Source organism: Emydura macquarii, unplaced genomic scaffold, assembly GCF_026122565.2.
Source record: "Emydura macquarii macquarii isolate MOO-44397 ecotype Brisbane River unplaced genomic scaffold, CSIRO-AGI_Emac_v2 contig_295, whole genome shotgun sequence".
Taxonomy (NCBI): domain Eukaryota; kingdom Metazoa; phylum Chordata; order Testudines; family Chelidae; genus Emydura; species Emydura macquarii.
Window position 1 is genome coordinate 3,196,310 of NW_027130432.1, and position 14,491 is coordinate 3,210,800.

At 39.5% G+C, this 14,491-nt stretch overlaps 1 protein-coding gene across 1 annotated transcript in view; it reads right to left on the reverse strand.

Moving 5' to 3' along the window:
- The window catches only part of LOC137154863 (nuclear receptor coactivator 5-like), a 44,378-nt gene that overhangs the window by 14,504 nt on the left and 15,383 nt on the right, over window positions 1–14,491 (reverse strand). Inside the window, exons 3-5 of the mRNA XM_067550712.1 lie at window positions 13,330–13,362; window positions 9,265–9,345; window positions 1,264–1,346 (exon numbers count right to left, since the gene is read on the reverse strand). Of these exons, the coding sequence (XP_067406813.1) occupies window positions 1,264–1,346; window positions 9,265–9,345; window positions 13,330–13,362 (197 nt within the window). The remainder of the gene's footprint in view (window positions 1–1,263; window positions 1,347–9,264; window positions 9,346–13,329; window positions 13,363–14,491) is intronic.

Here is a 14,491-nt window from a genome sequence, read left to right on the forward strand (position 1 = left end):
TTGGCTACCTGGCTGGAAGAGTAATTTCACCTGGACCCCAGACTGCCTGGGGAACCCAGGGAATGCTCTGTTGAAGCCCACCCAGTCCTCATGAGGAGGTCCAGGGGTATTCTCCAGCTCAGAGGCTCCCTCCACTGTCATTGTGGAAAAATATGCTGCCCTTCTAGTTCTGTGATTCTGGCCCCGGAGAAAGGGTGTGGCCTTCCACACTGTACCTTCCTGTTCCCCTTCCCACCTGTCCAGGTGCATCTTCCAAAGTTTACACCCTCTGGACTCCCCAGAGCCCAAACTCACCCACTACCGGCAAAGGAGATACCCCAGCCGGGGGGGGCACACTGGCAGCCCTTGCTGTTCTCCACTTCTCTCGGGAGCAAGGGGCGGTTGGGCCAACTTCCACTGGTGAGGATTCGTGCTCCAGATCCTGTCGCCTGGAAGAACCTGGCTGCTGGGCTGCCACTGCTGCCTCTTGTCTTCCGGGTATCCCTGGGGTCTCATGCAGACTGGGACCTGCTGGGACCACCACCGTCAACTTGATATGCCCGGGGACTCCATCACACCAGGAGGCAACCCTTGCTCCCAGTCTGTTGGGCTACTTCACTGCCGGCATCTAAACTATTGTTTTGAGCGTATAATGGTGTCCCAGCCCGGGGGAAAGGTTTGGATGCATAGGAGTCTATGGGCTTTTGCTGTGCTCCTCAGATCAGACAATCACCCCTTCCAAACCCAAGAGGAAGCTGAGTTTCCACAGTGCGTGGGAGCCCTTAAAAAAGTTGCAGGTTGCTGGCCAGTCTCCCCAGTCTGGAAGGACTGACACCATAACTAGAGACTGATTCATGTCTTTTTCTCAGGCTTCAGCTTTATTTTTCCCACATAAATTAACAATATATCAGCTGTCTCTTCCCCTCAATGCAAGCTCTTTTGGAGTGGCCTATCGATTTCCCCAGCCCACAGGTTCATTCTTCCCCCTGGCCATTTGCCTACTCCAGGGCATGTCAAAGGAGCCAACCTGCTTCCTGTAGCTATCCCACATGACCCAGTTATTTACTACCAGCGCCTCCGTGCTCCTGGCCACTACTGAGTCACCTGCTGGCTTTAATCTGATCCCTAGATGATGGGTCACAAGTGAGGTTAGGCACAACTCCCCTTAAGGGCCAGGCACCCTGTTACAAAACCACTGAGCCCCTCTTTATCCTGCAGACCCAGACCAGACTGCAGGGAGTATATTCTAACAAAAAGGAATATCAACTAATTACAAATTCTTACCTTTTTGGGAATACTGGTATCTCTCATAGTAATCTTCATTCCCTGTTGAATAGTCATACTGCTGTCCAAATAATTCCTCAAAACTAAGGAAGAAATAATATTTTGGGGAAAAAAATACATTCAAAGCAAAATAGCAGGCCAATTCATACCGATAGCCACACAAGGTTTTAAACAGTTTTAGTGTAAATTATTTATATTGAGTTTCAAAACAGATGACTATAAGCTATGGAGATATGAGAAGTCAGTCTTTCCATTATGAAGTATTTAACTTCCCACAGTAGCTTCACTAAAACTAAATTGATGCATCTGATTTTTTTTTTAAATGTATGATGTGATGCCAGAATAGATTGTGAAATAGTTTGAGGCACAGCAAACAAATACTTTCAAAGAAGAGTACTTTAGAGTTAGATGTTTTCACATACTGGAAAGTTTAACAAGTTTGTTCCTCATGTTGGCACATTTGTGTAGTTTGAGATTTCAGCAGCATAATTACTTGAAGTTTACATAAACATTATAATGACCAGTTTGGTCCAATGAAATACATGATACAAAGATCTACCTTTTCAACCCTAGCTCAGTCTTAAACATAATGACTTAGATTACTCTTGGCACAGGCAAGTTTTCCTTCAGCTAGGCTCAAACTCTACCTTTTTACTGGGGGAGAAGAGGAGGAGGAGAGAGAAAGAGAAATGTATCAAAAACACTCTGTATACTTCACCTTTTCTGTTGTGCGACAGTAGCCCTGAACTACATCATTAAACTATTGTGGATGCTGTTGAGCAGATATATGTGGGTTTAGTATGATCTGCACAAACGCCAGACATAATCATGAAAGAAACTATAGCTATGCCCGTAAGTGGTATTTCAGTCAAGGATCTAGTACTTCATCTTTTGAGTATATCAGAGTCACCCATGGATACCAAACTCCTCTGAATAGCTTTGCTGCAGCATGAGCATAAGAACATAAGAGACTGCTCACCACTCACAATTAACTGTTCTCCAGCCTACATACAATGTACTAGCAACCACTCTAGTCCCACTATGTCCTACCTCTCTGCTCCTAGGACCAACCCTCAGTTTCTTCTTCCAACCTCTTTCCTTACTAATTCCCTGGATTCTCTCCACCTACTCTCTCCAAGCTCCTTCCCACTCCCTGCAAGCACTTTCTCAAAGAAGTTCCATAGAATCTGGCCACCAGCCAGATCCATTTTATAATCCATTTTATATGCCATCCATTTTATTATCTCTAATCCATCTTATATGCCTCCACATACACCAACTTTCTTCCTCGTACTAAGTCATAGCTACTGCCTCTCTCAGAGGCAGGAGTTATTAAGCCGATGGGAGAACGCTCTCCCATTGGCTTAGTGCATCTTCACCAGAAGCGCTACAGCGGCACAGTTGAATTGGTGCAGCTGCACCATTGTAAATAATGTAGACATAGTCATAGTCTAAGACAGATAAAAGAAAAAGACAGGGTGCTTGCAAGGGAAGGGAGAAAGTTACAACTAGATTATGTGATTGGATCAGGTTTTGCATGCAGTTTGAGTGACTTCTATAATGTGAGTTTAGATTTTTCTGCAAACTGTTTTATTTACCCTTTGTTTATTTTCCTTTATTTACATCATCTGGGTCTGCAGGAATTTATAATCACATACTTGCCTCCAAATATTTGCATGTTAGCGCTTAGAGGGTGTCTGTACATTCATTTGGAAATTCTGTCTTTTTTTTTTTTTTTGGCAGGAGTGCAGGACAAGCACCCCCATATGTATAATTTTTAGAGTGACAGAATATGGCCTGATTAACTGCTCCATTTTCCACGTGACTTTACTGCCGTTAGCACATTCACATATGAATGTGCTAATAGAATTTAGTTTGTAGCACACTAAAGAGTTTCCTGCTGCTGACAGATTCTGAGCTCTTCTTTGGTTTAGTACCGTCTAGCAACCCAGCAAGTATTTTTGTAATCCTGATCCAGTGAACCCTTAACATGGACACATTAATCTTAAATTGTCAGTCTTTCTGAATTTCACCCTTTCCATCCAGTATTAAAAAGGACAGTTAAACCAACACTTAATTTTCTTATCTTTTACAAATTAGATTTTAAAGGTTAATTTTTAATCATCAGTTTACAACGTACTATTTAGGTTGGGTATTTTTTGCATTACTCATCTTGGACAATGAGACTAGATTATTCAGCATTACTTTCTGGCTTTTATGCCCAGACAAATTTACAACAATTTGGATTAAAAGCACTGCAAAGGAATAGGTTAATTAAAAAAAAATTTCTGTGTGGAAGTTTTAAGTCATGAAAGCATTCTTACTGGTCTAATGGTTTAAAAATTATTCTTCGTATTATGGAAACACCTGGAGGTTCCAGTCAAGACTCGGGCCTCACTGGGCTAGACACTGCAAAGATAGTGAGAGACAGTCCCTGCTCTAAAAAGCAGACAGTCTAAGGAATACTTAGGCACATTAACTCTGCTGATGTGACTGTGACATTCAAATCAATGAAACTACTCATGTGCTTAAGGCTGTGTGTGCTTGTAGGATCTACGCCTACAGTCAGAACAAAGTGAGGAAAATGAAGCATATCCCCCATTTTACAGATGGGCAATGGAAGCACAGAGATGCCAATTGAACCTGATCTAGTACATTAAACCTAAGATCAACCATCTATATAAAAATCTAGTTTTGGGTGACAAGTTTGACCCAAAGGAATCTATTTAAAGTTGCAAAACCAAAAAGAAAAGTATTTTGCAACTTGATCTTTTTCAACTTGGATCTGCATAAAAGTGACTTGTTAAAAAAACAATTCAAATGCACAAACTTCTTGCACTGAATTTTTAGAGAGAGACAAGTTGGGTGAAGGTGATGTCTTTTATTGGACCAACAAAGATACCACCTCACCCATCTTGTCTGCTTAGTATTTTGGGACCAATAGAGCTACAACTACACTACATTCTTAAAAGTAAAAAAAGATGAGTTTTGTATCAAATACAGTGACATAGCCATCAAGTTGAGCAACTCTGTTGCTGTTTTTTGTTTTTAAGTGATGCTTTTCTAGTGGTCCAAATTTTTATAATAAAACAAGATGATTTACGAAATTCGCACCTGTTATGAAGGCCTTAGAAGGACAGCAATCAGTTTCATTCCTGCATACTTCTATAGAATATGAATATAGCTCTCAGTTTAATGGCATATAACAAACTGATCACAATTTACTTCAATTTACTCCAATGAAACTTTTTAAGGTAAGGGTTTAAAAGTCCTCAGAAGGGGTGCTGTCAATATAAAAAAAATATTTTTAACCATCTACTTCTGTTGCAAGCAACATCCACAAAAACTGAAAGATCAGAGAACAGTATTTCTCCATACTTCCCAGTTTGTTAACCATATGCATTTAATAGCGCTTTCTATATAGTCAGTTTCACTGTTCCCCCCAAAAAAGACAAATGTGACTGCAAAACCACAAGAATTTGCAGGACACTTGGGGGCAGACATAAAACCCTCAAGAAATACTATTACTTACACTGTCAATGAGTGCTTGTCATATAGTTCCACTGATGCTGCACATGTACCCTGTGAACCCAATTGTTCTTAAATAGTTGTAGATTGTGTTGATACTGTTTGGTGGTTGTTTAGTGTAATGCTCCTTTTTTCCATTCATTTCCTTAACTGGGAATCTATTTTTCCCTGAGAGATTATCTGGTATGGGGCCCTGCCTGCTAGGGCAAAGCAGAAGTCTCTGGGGTTAAGAACCATCATTCCTGTGAGTCAGTGATATATTTCAGTGATGGGCATGCCAGGTGCCTATTGTATTTGGAAGTGGGACAATGTTAACAGATCCTCAATATGTAAGACATTCTTAAAGAAATGCAAAAAAAGCTAGGGAAGTAGATCTGAAAATCTTCTTAATGGAAAGATCAATGCATCCCTCCTCAGACCATGGAGTGACTGGGGCTGAAGACCCAGAGCAATTATCTAAAAATGTTCCTCTCACATAATCAACTTGCTCTCCTGATGTCAATGCTGCTAAATGCTCTCTCTCCTCAGCCAGTAATAATTCTCAGAACCGGAGTAGAAAGGAGCATACAGACCTTAAGGGGAAAAGATCTAGATTTCTTTCACATGACTCTAGCCCTAAAAAGCTAGAAACTCCTCATTTAGCATTGGAAAAGGGTACTGTTAGACCCAGAAAAAAATCCCTTTGCAATACACACTGACTCTCTGGTCACTGAACCTTGATGCTGCTCTCATCAGAAGATAAAAGTCAGCGAGTAGCCATCATCTAGCACCAAAGCTGTACTTATAGATGGGTGGATAAATGTAGTAGGGGAAGGATAACACCTCAACCAGATTTATTTATTTACTTACAAGAGTATCCAAACAGGCAAGAACAGACATACTGCACAGTATATTGGTAAATATGTAAAGTACTAGAGAAGATTGTAAGTGGGAAAGTATTTGCTCTGCTGACTGAATGCCAGTAATATGAAAGCAGGATGGGACATCATAATGGACACACATCACTACAATAGGCTTAAAACTCCTTTTTAACCTTTCCTGAATTTGGGCGCACTGGAAAAGAACTATAAAAGAAGATATGAAATATGTGAAAACTACTCATATTGTAGAAGTAGGGGGAAAAGCCTGGTAAGAATAAAAGGGTAAACTTTCTAGCAAAACAAGATGGGGAAGTGTGTTGATATCATTTATAAGTTTATTAAAAAACAAAGAAGCTCTTCAAGAAACATAACTGAAGATCTTAAAGTGGTTAAAAGTGTATGACAAACTGTCCTTGAAGAGGATATCTTCTGGATTCACTTGCAGAACTCTGAAGATTCCACCTACAACTGCTTCTGCAATCACTGAATCAGACCAAGCACTTTTGTCAGACATTCCTCAACTTATTGTCAGATAAGCTTAACTGTTTTGGAGAACCTAAGAGGATTTCCACACACAAAGTCAGGAAGAAGTGAAGGATTTTATTCGTAGATGAGAAGAATTTTGCTGCTGCTGCAAACCTCTTAGATCAAAGGTTTAAAAGTATTAATGTCAGTGATGATAGCATTGTTACAGCATTTGATTGAACTACTAAACAAGCAATGCTCTTAGGATAAGATGTTGGAAAAAGACTTTCAAATGGTGCAAAATACAAAACCTCTTCATGTATTTGCTCCAGCAGTGCAATCTGGGAATCTGCCAAGCATACTGCTTTTACAGCATGGTGGCAAGACCTTTTGTACAACACAACCTCTGACTCCTCTTGCTTCTTGTCTTCTTCAGATTCCTCCATCTTCTACATGTGAAAGAAACTGGTCAATGTTTGAAAATATACCCACACAATCAAGAAACTGGCTAACATGAAAGAATTGAGAAGCTTGTTTCAATTAATACAAATCTTCAGTTTAATGAAGTACATGAAGATCACAGTGAAAATTCAGAATCAGAAGTTGTGGATCTTTTAGACACAGATTCTGATTACAGAAGTCACAAGGAAAAACTTGAGCTATGCTAATGTTTCCAAGATTACATTAGTAACAAAACTGTTTTAAGTTATACTGCACTTTTTTATTTATAGGACAGCTAATTTTGCCTACAGCTATGACACTTACTCTATATATTATAATAACGCTCTATTAAAGAATCTGGTGTTTAATATAAAGTTTGGATATATACCAAAATTTGCTGTTGGTCCTTAAAATTGTGCCGTGTTAACTGCATTATAATGAATATGTATGGGATGTTCCTTTTCAGAGCTTCTTCTCTAGAAATGAGTTCCTTCGGTATCTGCATAATAGCATCAGGTCTCTATTAACATACTATTTCTGAGTGCTATAGCTATAACCTTCCTTTTGGTTTGCAAGTCAACAGTACTGATGCGCTCTATTTTCAACAATAAATTCACCCCTCCTCCCCATTTTAGACATATATCAACAGGAAAAAAAAAATACACTTAGATACCTTAGTGTGGAGCTCCATCTCTAGTAGTAGGCATATTTGTCATTATTCAAAAGTAATGAATTTATACTGTCGTGGAAAAGAATCACACTGCTACATTTTAGAGTTGGATCGGGTGCAGCTTTAATTGTGACACACACACAATCACATAACCATAGCTATGGGGAATACTATAGCCATAGGGAAAACCCAGGTGGCTATAGGGAAGTCGAGCAGCATGTCTGGATGCTGGGCAAATGTACTTCACCTGGCTCCCAGGTACAAAAGACTTATATAGGGGTTGCTTAGGTTCATTTACATGTTGATCGTATAGTGGAATTTGATTAACAGTTTATACGTAACAGGAAAGACAATCACAATGCACAGTGGGGCACACCAGACGCCCTCACAGGAACGCCCAATGAGTCACTTGAGTATACAATGTAGTTTTCAGGGACCCTGGCTAACACCCGAAGATGGGTGGTTACACAATACCTGTTCAAATGCTAATTTGTATGGAGTGAGTTTCTATGGGGCCGGAAAGACAAAGGGGGGCAGGTACTGGTACTTATCGAAACAGGTGAAGTCTACTCACAGACTTCAAAAGGCTTATAACAGAGAACTTGCATCAGGGGTGTGGTTCAGAGACCTCTTGTGGGGTTTTAGCATCTTTATCATAATTTCAATTGAGGCATTCTGTTAATGGTTTAGCCTGGGGCTTCTATTTCAGTTTCAGGCTACAACTTCAGGCCAGGCCTTCTATGACCAGTTTCAGACCAGGCATTCTATTAATCAATTTTATGATTAATTCTTTGATTCCACAATACTTATTTCATAAATATACCTAGCACATAAAAAGTATTACTAATAAAATTCTCATTTTTAAAGTAAATAAAATTTAATTTTGATAAGCCAGTAACTACTATATATATTTGGGGTGAAGGGAGGAGGAAACAACTGTTTTCCCCAGGCCTTAAAAATATTACATCACTAAGTGAGCAAGAGCTTGGACATGGCCAGGTTCCAACTCAAAACCATCGGTAGTGAAAAGGAACCGGGGGGAGAATAATGCCCCAGGCTCTTTGCCCTCATTTGGCGGCACAAGATCACTCATGGAGAAGATGCATCTCCCAAATGGACACCACCGGCCAAAAGAATCCAGACTAAGGACACAGGGCAGATGTGCCCTATGGGTGGAATATACAAGGACAGACATTCAAAAACACTGACTTTTAACTCGGAAGTTGACAAGATTTCAAGTTGACAGTGTCACCTTAGCTAAAAAAAATATAATAGTTAGCAGTTTTACTAAATTAAGTTTTTACCAGCTATTTGGAGATGAAAACTGAAACGCTGGCCTTTAATATTCTGTTTCCGCTCCATATGCTCTAAACTGGATTTTAAAAATCTCCTCTGCTCAAACCCAATCTTAAATTCAAACAGAAGCAATGATTTTTACAAAAGATATGTGACAGATTCTAAAGTGTAAAGGTGTTACCCTGAGAAGTGTTGGGTGGTCACAATTCCTAATGGTTCCTACTTCAGTGGGAGTTGTAGGTTCTGAGCAGCTCAAAATCAGCTCTAAGTATTGTCAAAATGTACTGGACCAAACGAAAGAGAAAAATTCCAAGAAAGATTGAAAGCAAACTTCTGGCCATTTCCTATTAAACTAAATATAGTATGGAAACATGTAAGTTGTGTGCAAAATAAAAATAAGTTTTTACACCAAATCTATAAAGTCCTCAAAGTTCTGGGATCAGATTGCTAGTGTTCAGTCAGGACCGGTGGAGGCATTTCTGCTCTCTGCTCCAGAGACTGAACTCTAATATCAATGGCATAAACAAAGTGTTTTTAAAAAAAAACATAACCCCCCCCCAAACTATTTAGGAGTTTTTAACAGATTTACAAATCCTTACCATGTAAATATCAGAGACAAAACAATAGTCATTACAAAAGCGAGCTTGTTTATAAACAGAAGTATTTTTCTACAGACACATGGGTAGTTCAGGAAGTCTTTAAATAATTAACATAGTTGTCCTATTGAAAAGTGTGTCTTACCTATTCAAATCTTCAAAGTCCTTTGAATAACCATCTTGGGGAGAATAAGGACTTTTCTGGTATGGTCTGTAAGGATTTATGCTAAAAGAAGCAAGAAATATGAGATTAGGTAAGTTCTATCAAAAGAGTTTTTGCCTGGCTACAATTAAAATTCTTAAATTTTACACACTGGTACTCTAACGTACTTGATGGATTTTCCAAATTCTAATTAGCTTTGGTTTATAAAAGAAACAGCTTAACTCTAGGACTGTAGTATTATTGTGAAGCAGACATACCTTCCTTTCAGTCAAAGACAGACAAAACATTCCTAAATTTCCTTTACAAATCTTGGGCATCTGTATGGTTTCTCCTGCATTAGGCTAGGTCTACACTGCAAGCTAAGGAGCAGAGGAATTGCACCCCACATTCATATACTTACACTAGCTCTCATCAAAATAGTGCAAGTATAAATAGCAGCGCAGCAACAGTAGCATTGTAGTGGCCATGGAGGCATAGTTAAGCCACGCTGAGTATGTACCCACCTGAAACCAGCTCAGCCATGGCACTACCAGTGCTACCCCGGGTGCACTGCTATTTATACAAGAGCTAGCATGTGTGTAGGAGCAGGGGAATCACATCCCTAGCTTGCAGCATAGACAGTTTTAAATAAATACATTATAACTGGGCCCTACCAAATTCAAAGTCCATCCTAGTCAATTTCACAGCTATATGATTTGAAAATTGGTCAATTTCACAATTTTGGCTGTTTTCATCTGAAATTTCATGGGTGGGGATCCTGACCCCAAATGGGGTTCTTGGGGTGTGTGTGTGGGGGGGGGGGGGTTGCAAACTTGTTGTAGGGGGTGGCAGGATTGCCACCCTCACTTCTGTGCTGCCTTCAGAGCTGGGGGAGGTGAGTTTGATCTCCCCTGTGCTGCTGGGAGCACCCCAGCCTGGCTGAGACTAGCAGCTAGGGGTCTCCGCCTGGTGGACTCCCGGCAGCACAGGGCAAAGCAGACTGACCTCCAGTACATCCCCCTGCTGCAGGAAGCTGCGGGGCTGGGCAACAGCCCCGGAGGTTCCTGCAGCCAGAGAGGCTTCTGATCTCCCCCGTGCTGCTGTGAGCACCCCAGCCAAAGGACCTAGCTGCTAGTCCCAGCCGGGCTGGTGCGCTCCTAGCAGCATGGGGGAAATTGGAAGCCTCCTCTGGCAGCAGGAACCTCAGGGGCTGCTACCCAGCCCACAGCTTCCTGCAACAGGGAGAAGAACCAAAGGTGGGTCTGATCGCCTCTGTGCTGCTGGGAGCACATCAGCCTGGCCAGGACAAGCAGCTGGGGGCCCCAGTCTGGGACGCTTGCATCAGCAAGGGGAGATCAGATTTCATGTAGAAGGCCTAATTTCACAGTCCCTGATGAGTTTTTCACAGCCGTGACATTGGTACAGTCCTACTTATAAACACAAAAGGCAGCTACATTTTGGTTATAGCCAGCTTCTGCTGACGTTTTGTTCTTCCTTTTAATGAAATGTTGATTTCACACCAGCTGTCATGAAGTTTTGCAGTCACTACTGAGACATTTTAGGGCACGTGTAATTTACATTCTACTTACATAACCTCTAACTGACACTTTGGATGACCCAGTATTTTCCCCTGAACTCATAGTTGCTAGAGAGTTTAGAGGCTGAAGCTCATGCTGTTAAGCACAAGTGAGCTGCAAGATCCAAAATCAGTTGTGTTAGGACAACTGATTTCTGCTCATAACAAGATGTGATAAAAACTAAGTATATACATGTAATTAGCAAGACTTTTGAATGTTAGTAAACTTCAATTTACCTATAATTTTAAGTATTTAATTTGCTATAAGAATCCAACCCTATATACCAGTTCATTTTGTTCTGCAAGAACAGATGCCTATGCGAACAAATCCAAATATATTATTCACATAAAGATCACAGATGAGAGCTTCACTTTTTTATTCTTTAAATATTTATACTATGGTGGTGGCCAGAGGCCTCAATAAGGACTAGGTTCAAGTGTGCTACATGTTGTACAAACTGTTAGACAAGGCTCCTGCCCCGAAGAGCTTACAATCTAAAACAAGCAACACAAAAAGGGGGAGGGGAACTGGGAGACAATCTAGTGTGTATATTTACACAAACATACTGTTCTAGTTGTCTTGATGTAGACACACCCTAAACTTACATACAAATTAAGGGCAAAGAATGAGTTTAGTTTGTATATTAGAGTTAGGAGAGCGAAGTTTTTCTGCACTGGCAAGGGAACTACTAAAACTTGCCTTAACAGAACTTGATCTCGAACATTGATAATATTTCAGTTCTACTTCATCAGAAAGAAGAGCAAGATAGCATTTGACACACCGGAAGGACTGGACACATAGAAAGGATCACAAGTGTTATTTGGGAAAATGTTCTCACTTGGAGGCGAATGGGGGAAGACTACTATGAGAAACATAAGGCACAAATAGACCGAGTGCCTGGGGGATTTGATAAGGATCACATATGCTCGGTACAGTTTTGTTTCATGAAGGTAGCGCTGAATATGAAGTCCATAGACTAAAAGGAATAAGCAGATGGTTCAACATGAACAAGGCAAAAGAAAGCTGCTGTGAATGGGAACGCAGGCTGATCAGGACGATGCCCAAAAACACAATCCATAGCCATGAAGAAAAGCAGCACAATACCTGGATGCTAACCAACCAATAGGAGAAAAGGCAAAGTTAAGACACTATCTCTTGACAAGAGATCAGGAATCTTGCAATACCAGGAGAGAGATTATTTCAGGTGAAACTAACACTGTAGTTGACTTGAGTTATTCAAATTTTGAACTATGCTGTCCAAAATTATAAATATTTTACCACCAAAACTTGAAAATAGCTAGTCACAATAATTAGAAAACTGCTTTGGAAATCCTATCAGATCAAAAAACTATACATAAACTGGGTGTGCCATAATGCTTGGTTGCATGCCATGAACTTCGACCAAGTAGGGCCAATCTACCACAAGCCAAAAAGTCCCAGCAGCAGGTAATACAGATTACCACACTGCTCAAGTACAGAAGTGCTAACATCTAGGGAGCTACCAACCATATGAAGCTGATAAGAATCCTGCAACACTAGCCTGTTGCACTTACAGCCAGTTCCATCGGTATCGGTATGTTTGGGCTGTGCTATTCCATGGCTGCTGCTAAAATAGCAAGAAAGAGACAAGGATGAAAGGATGACTGATGGAAGAGTGGTGGTCCCAATACTAGTCTGAAAATTCTTCTGCAAAGAATGAGGACAATTTCCATATCCAAAAGATTAGAAGTAGTTTAGTTTTAAAATCTTAGTTTCTCAATCTAGTTAGTAAGAATCTGGATTCTCCAGGAGACTTAATTATTTTGATGGCATAATCTGATATAGGCAGGAACCTAAGGTTGATAATTCTAAATAAAATATTGTTCCCATAAACATAAACCTGTGTCTTCTTTAAGTTTTCACCCATTATCAAAAAGCTTTTGAGAAAGCCAATAGAAGAGTGCAACTCTAAAGTAGGAATTAGTTCACTTTTCAGGATTTCTTCAAAATAGTAATTCGGGAAGGTTATTAAAAGTATCAATGTGCATCTCATAAGAGGGAGAAACATCAGACTAATAAAAATCTTACGTCATTCTGTTGGTAGTATGTAACAGAATATGAAAATGTGGGAAGGGAATGAAGAGGGAGATAAGAGGCTAAAGGAGGCACTACTTGGGAAAGGAAAAGGTAGGAATAGAAGAAACTGGGGAAAATCTAATGCACATTGTGAAGACCTGAAGACTGATCAAGAACTCACTCATGCTAGTAACTAAACGAACATTAAGAAAAAGAGAACAAAAACTGTTAGACTATCCCCTCTAACATTTACTAAAGGAATTTTGTTTACTTTGATTCATAAGTCTCACTTATGAAGACATCTAGACGGGAAAACAAGTGTATGCTTACAAATAGAACGCACAATAGCGTTTTTACACACAAAACCGGATGAAGAAAAAGTCCACCTTTTTATACTCTACTTAAAAACTCAATAAATCTGTTACATATTACTTACTCCAGAAGGCGTGGAATCCATCCGGGTCTATGCCTGGACCCAAAATGAAAAGAGCTTGAATTAAGTCATATTGAAGACAAACCGTAAAAAACAGCAGTTAAATCACTAATAGATTAGTAAAATGTGCTGAGTTTCATCAGCAGCCAGGCCTTATGCACCACACTTTTAGATTATCACAAAATGTTTTAAAGAGTAAATGATAAGCTAAAGAAAAAAAATAGAAATTATGTTGTGTGTAAAGAAATCTGATTTTTGGAGTAGGTGTGTTCTTTGAAGATCTTTGTTGTAGACCACAAGTATCCATGGTATATGCAAACCTTACTCACCTCACTTGTAGAAAGAGAAAAAGAGCAAAGAAAGGAGAGTTAGCAATAGTGATTAAATGAAATACAACAACTAACATTAGTAATCTATATTTTATTCCTCGAGCTACGCAGTAGTTATATTCCATATTGCAGGGCATTAGATTGCTCCTAAAAATGCCATTTCTAATATTCTATCAAGAGATATGTACAAAGGAATTATTTTATATGTATTTAGATAACATAATACACGATGATCCAGTTGGCTGCCCTGCTACTGTCTAACAAAAGATTTCCTTTTTTCAAGATGCAGCTAGTTGGTAAAGCCAGCCTTTTCATGACAAACTTCAAAGGGTTTTGAAATACAAGATTTTATTCACCTGGCAAGAGTAATTGTTGGCCAAAATAAGAAATTCTAAATTCTGATCTCCTTACCAAAAGACTTCCTTAGATCTCTATATTAATAAATTTTCTTTAGGGAAATGAAAGTTTGGAAAGAAATAAAAAAAAAAAAGGTAATTGCTTGGTAAACATGAAATTTAGAAATCCATTCAGAAAAGAATTAGAAATTGAGTAAGAAATTACCCTCGTGTAACTAAACGAAAATTAGGATAGTAGTCTTAATCCTCCAGAATTTCTGGATGAAGTAACTGCAATAATAAATAAATGGATTATTTTTTAAAGTGGAACTGACTGTAGAAGTTGCTTGAGACTAGATCTTCAACAGCTTGAAATTTTAACACTAGATCTTTAAAGTGACATGGTGAAACAGGAGAGTGGGCTGTACAGAGACGTAACAAGAAGACTGCAACAGCAGGAAACTAAGAAACAAGTGAGCTGTCCTAATTATCTCCTATGGA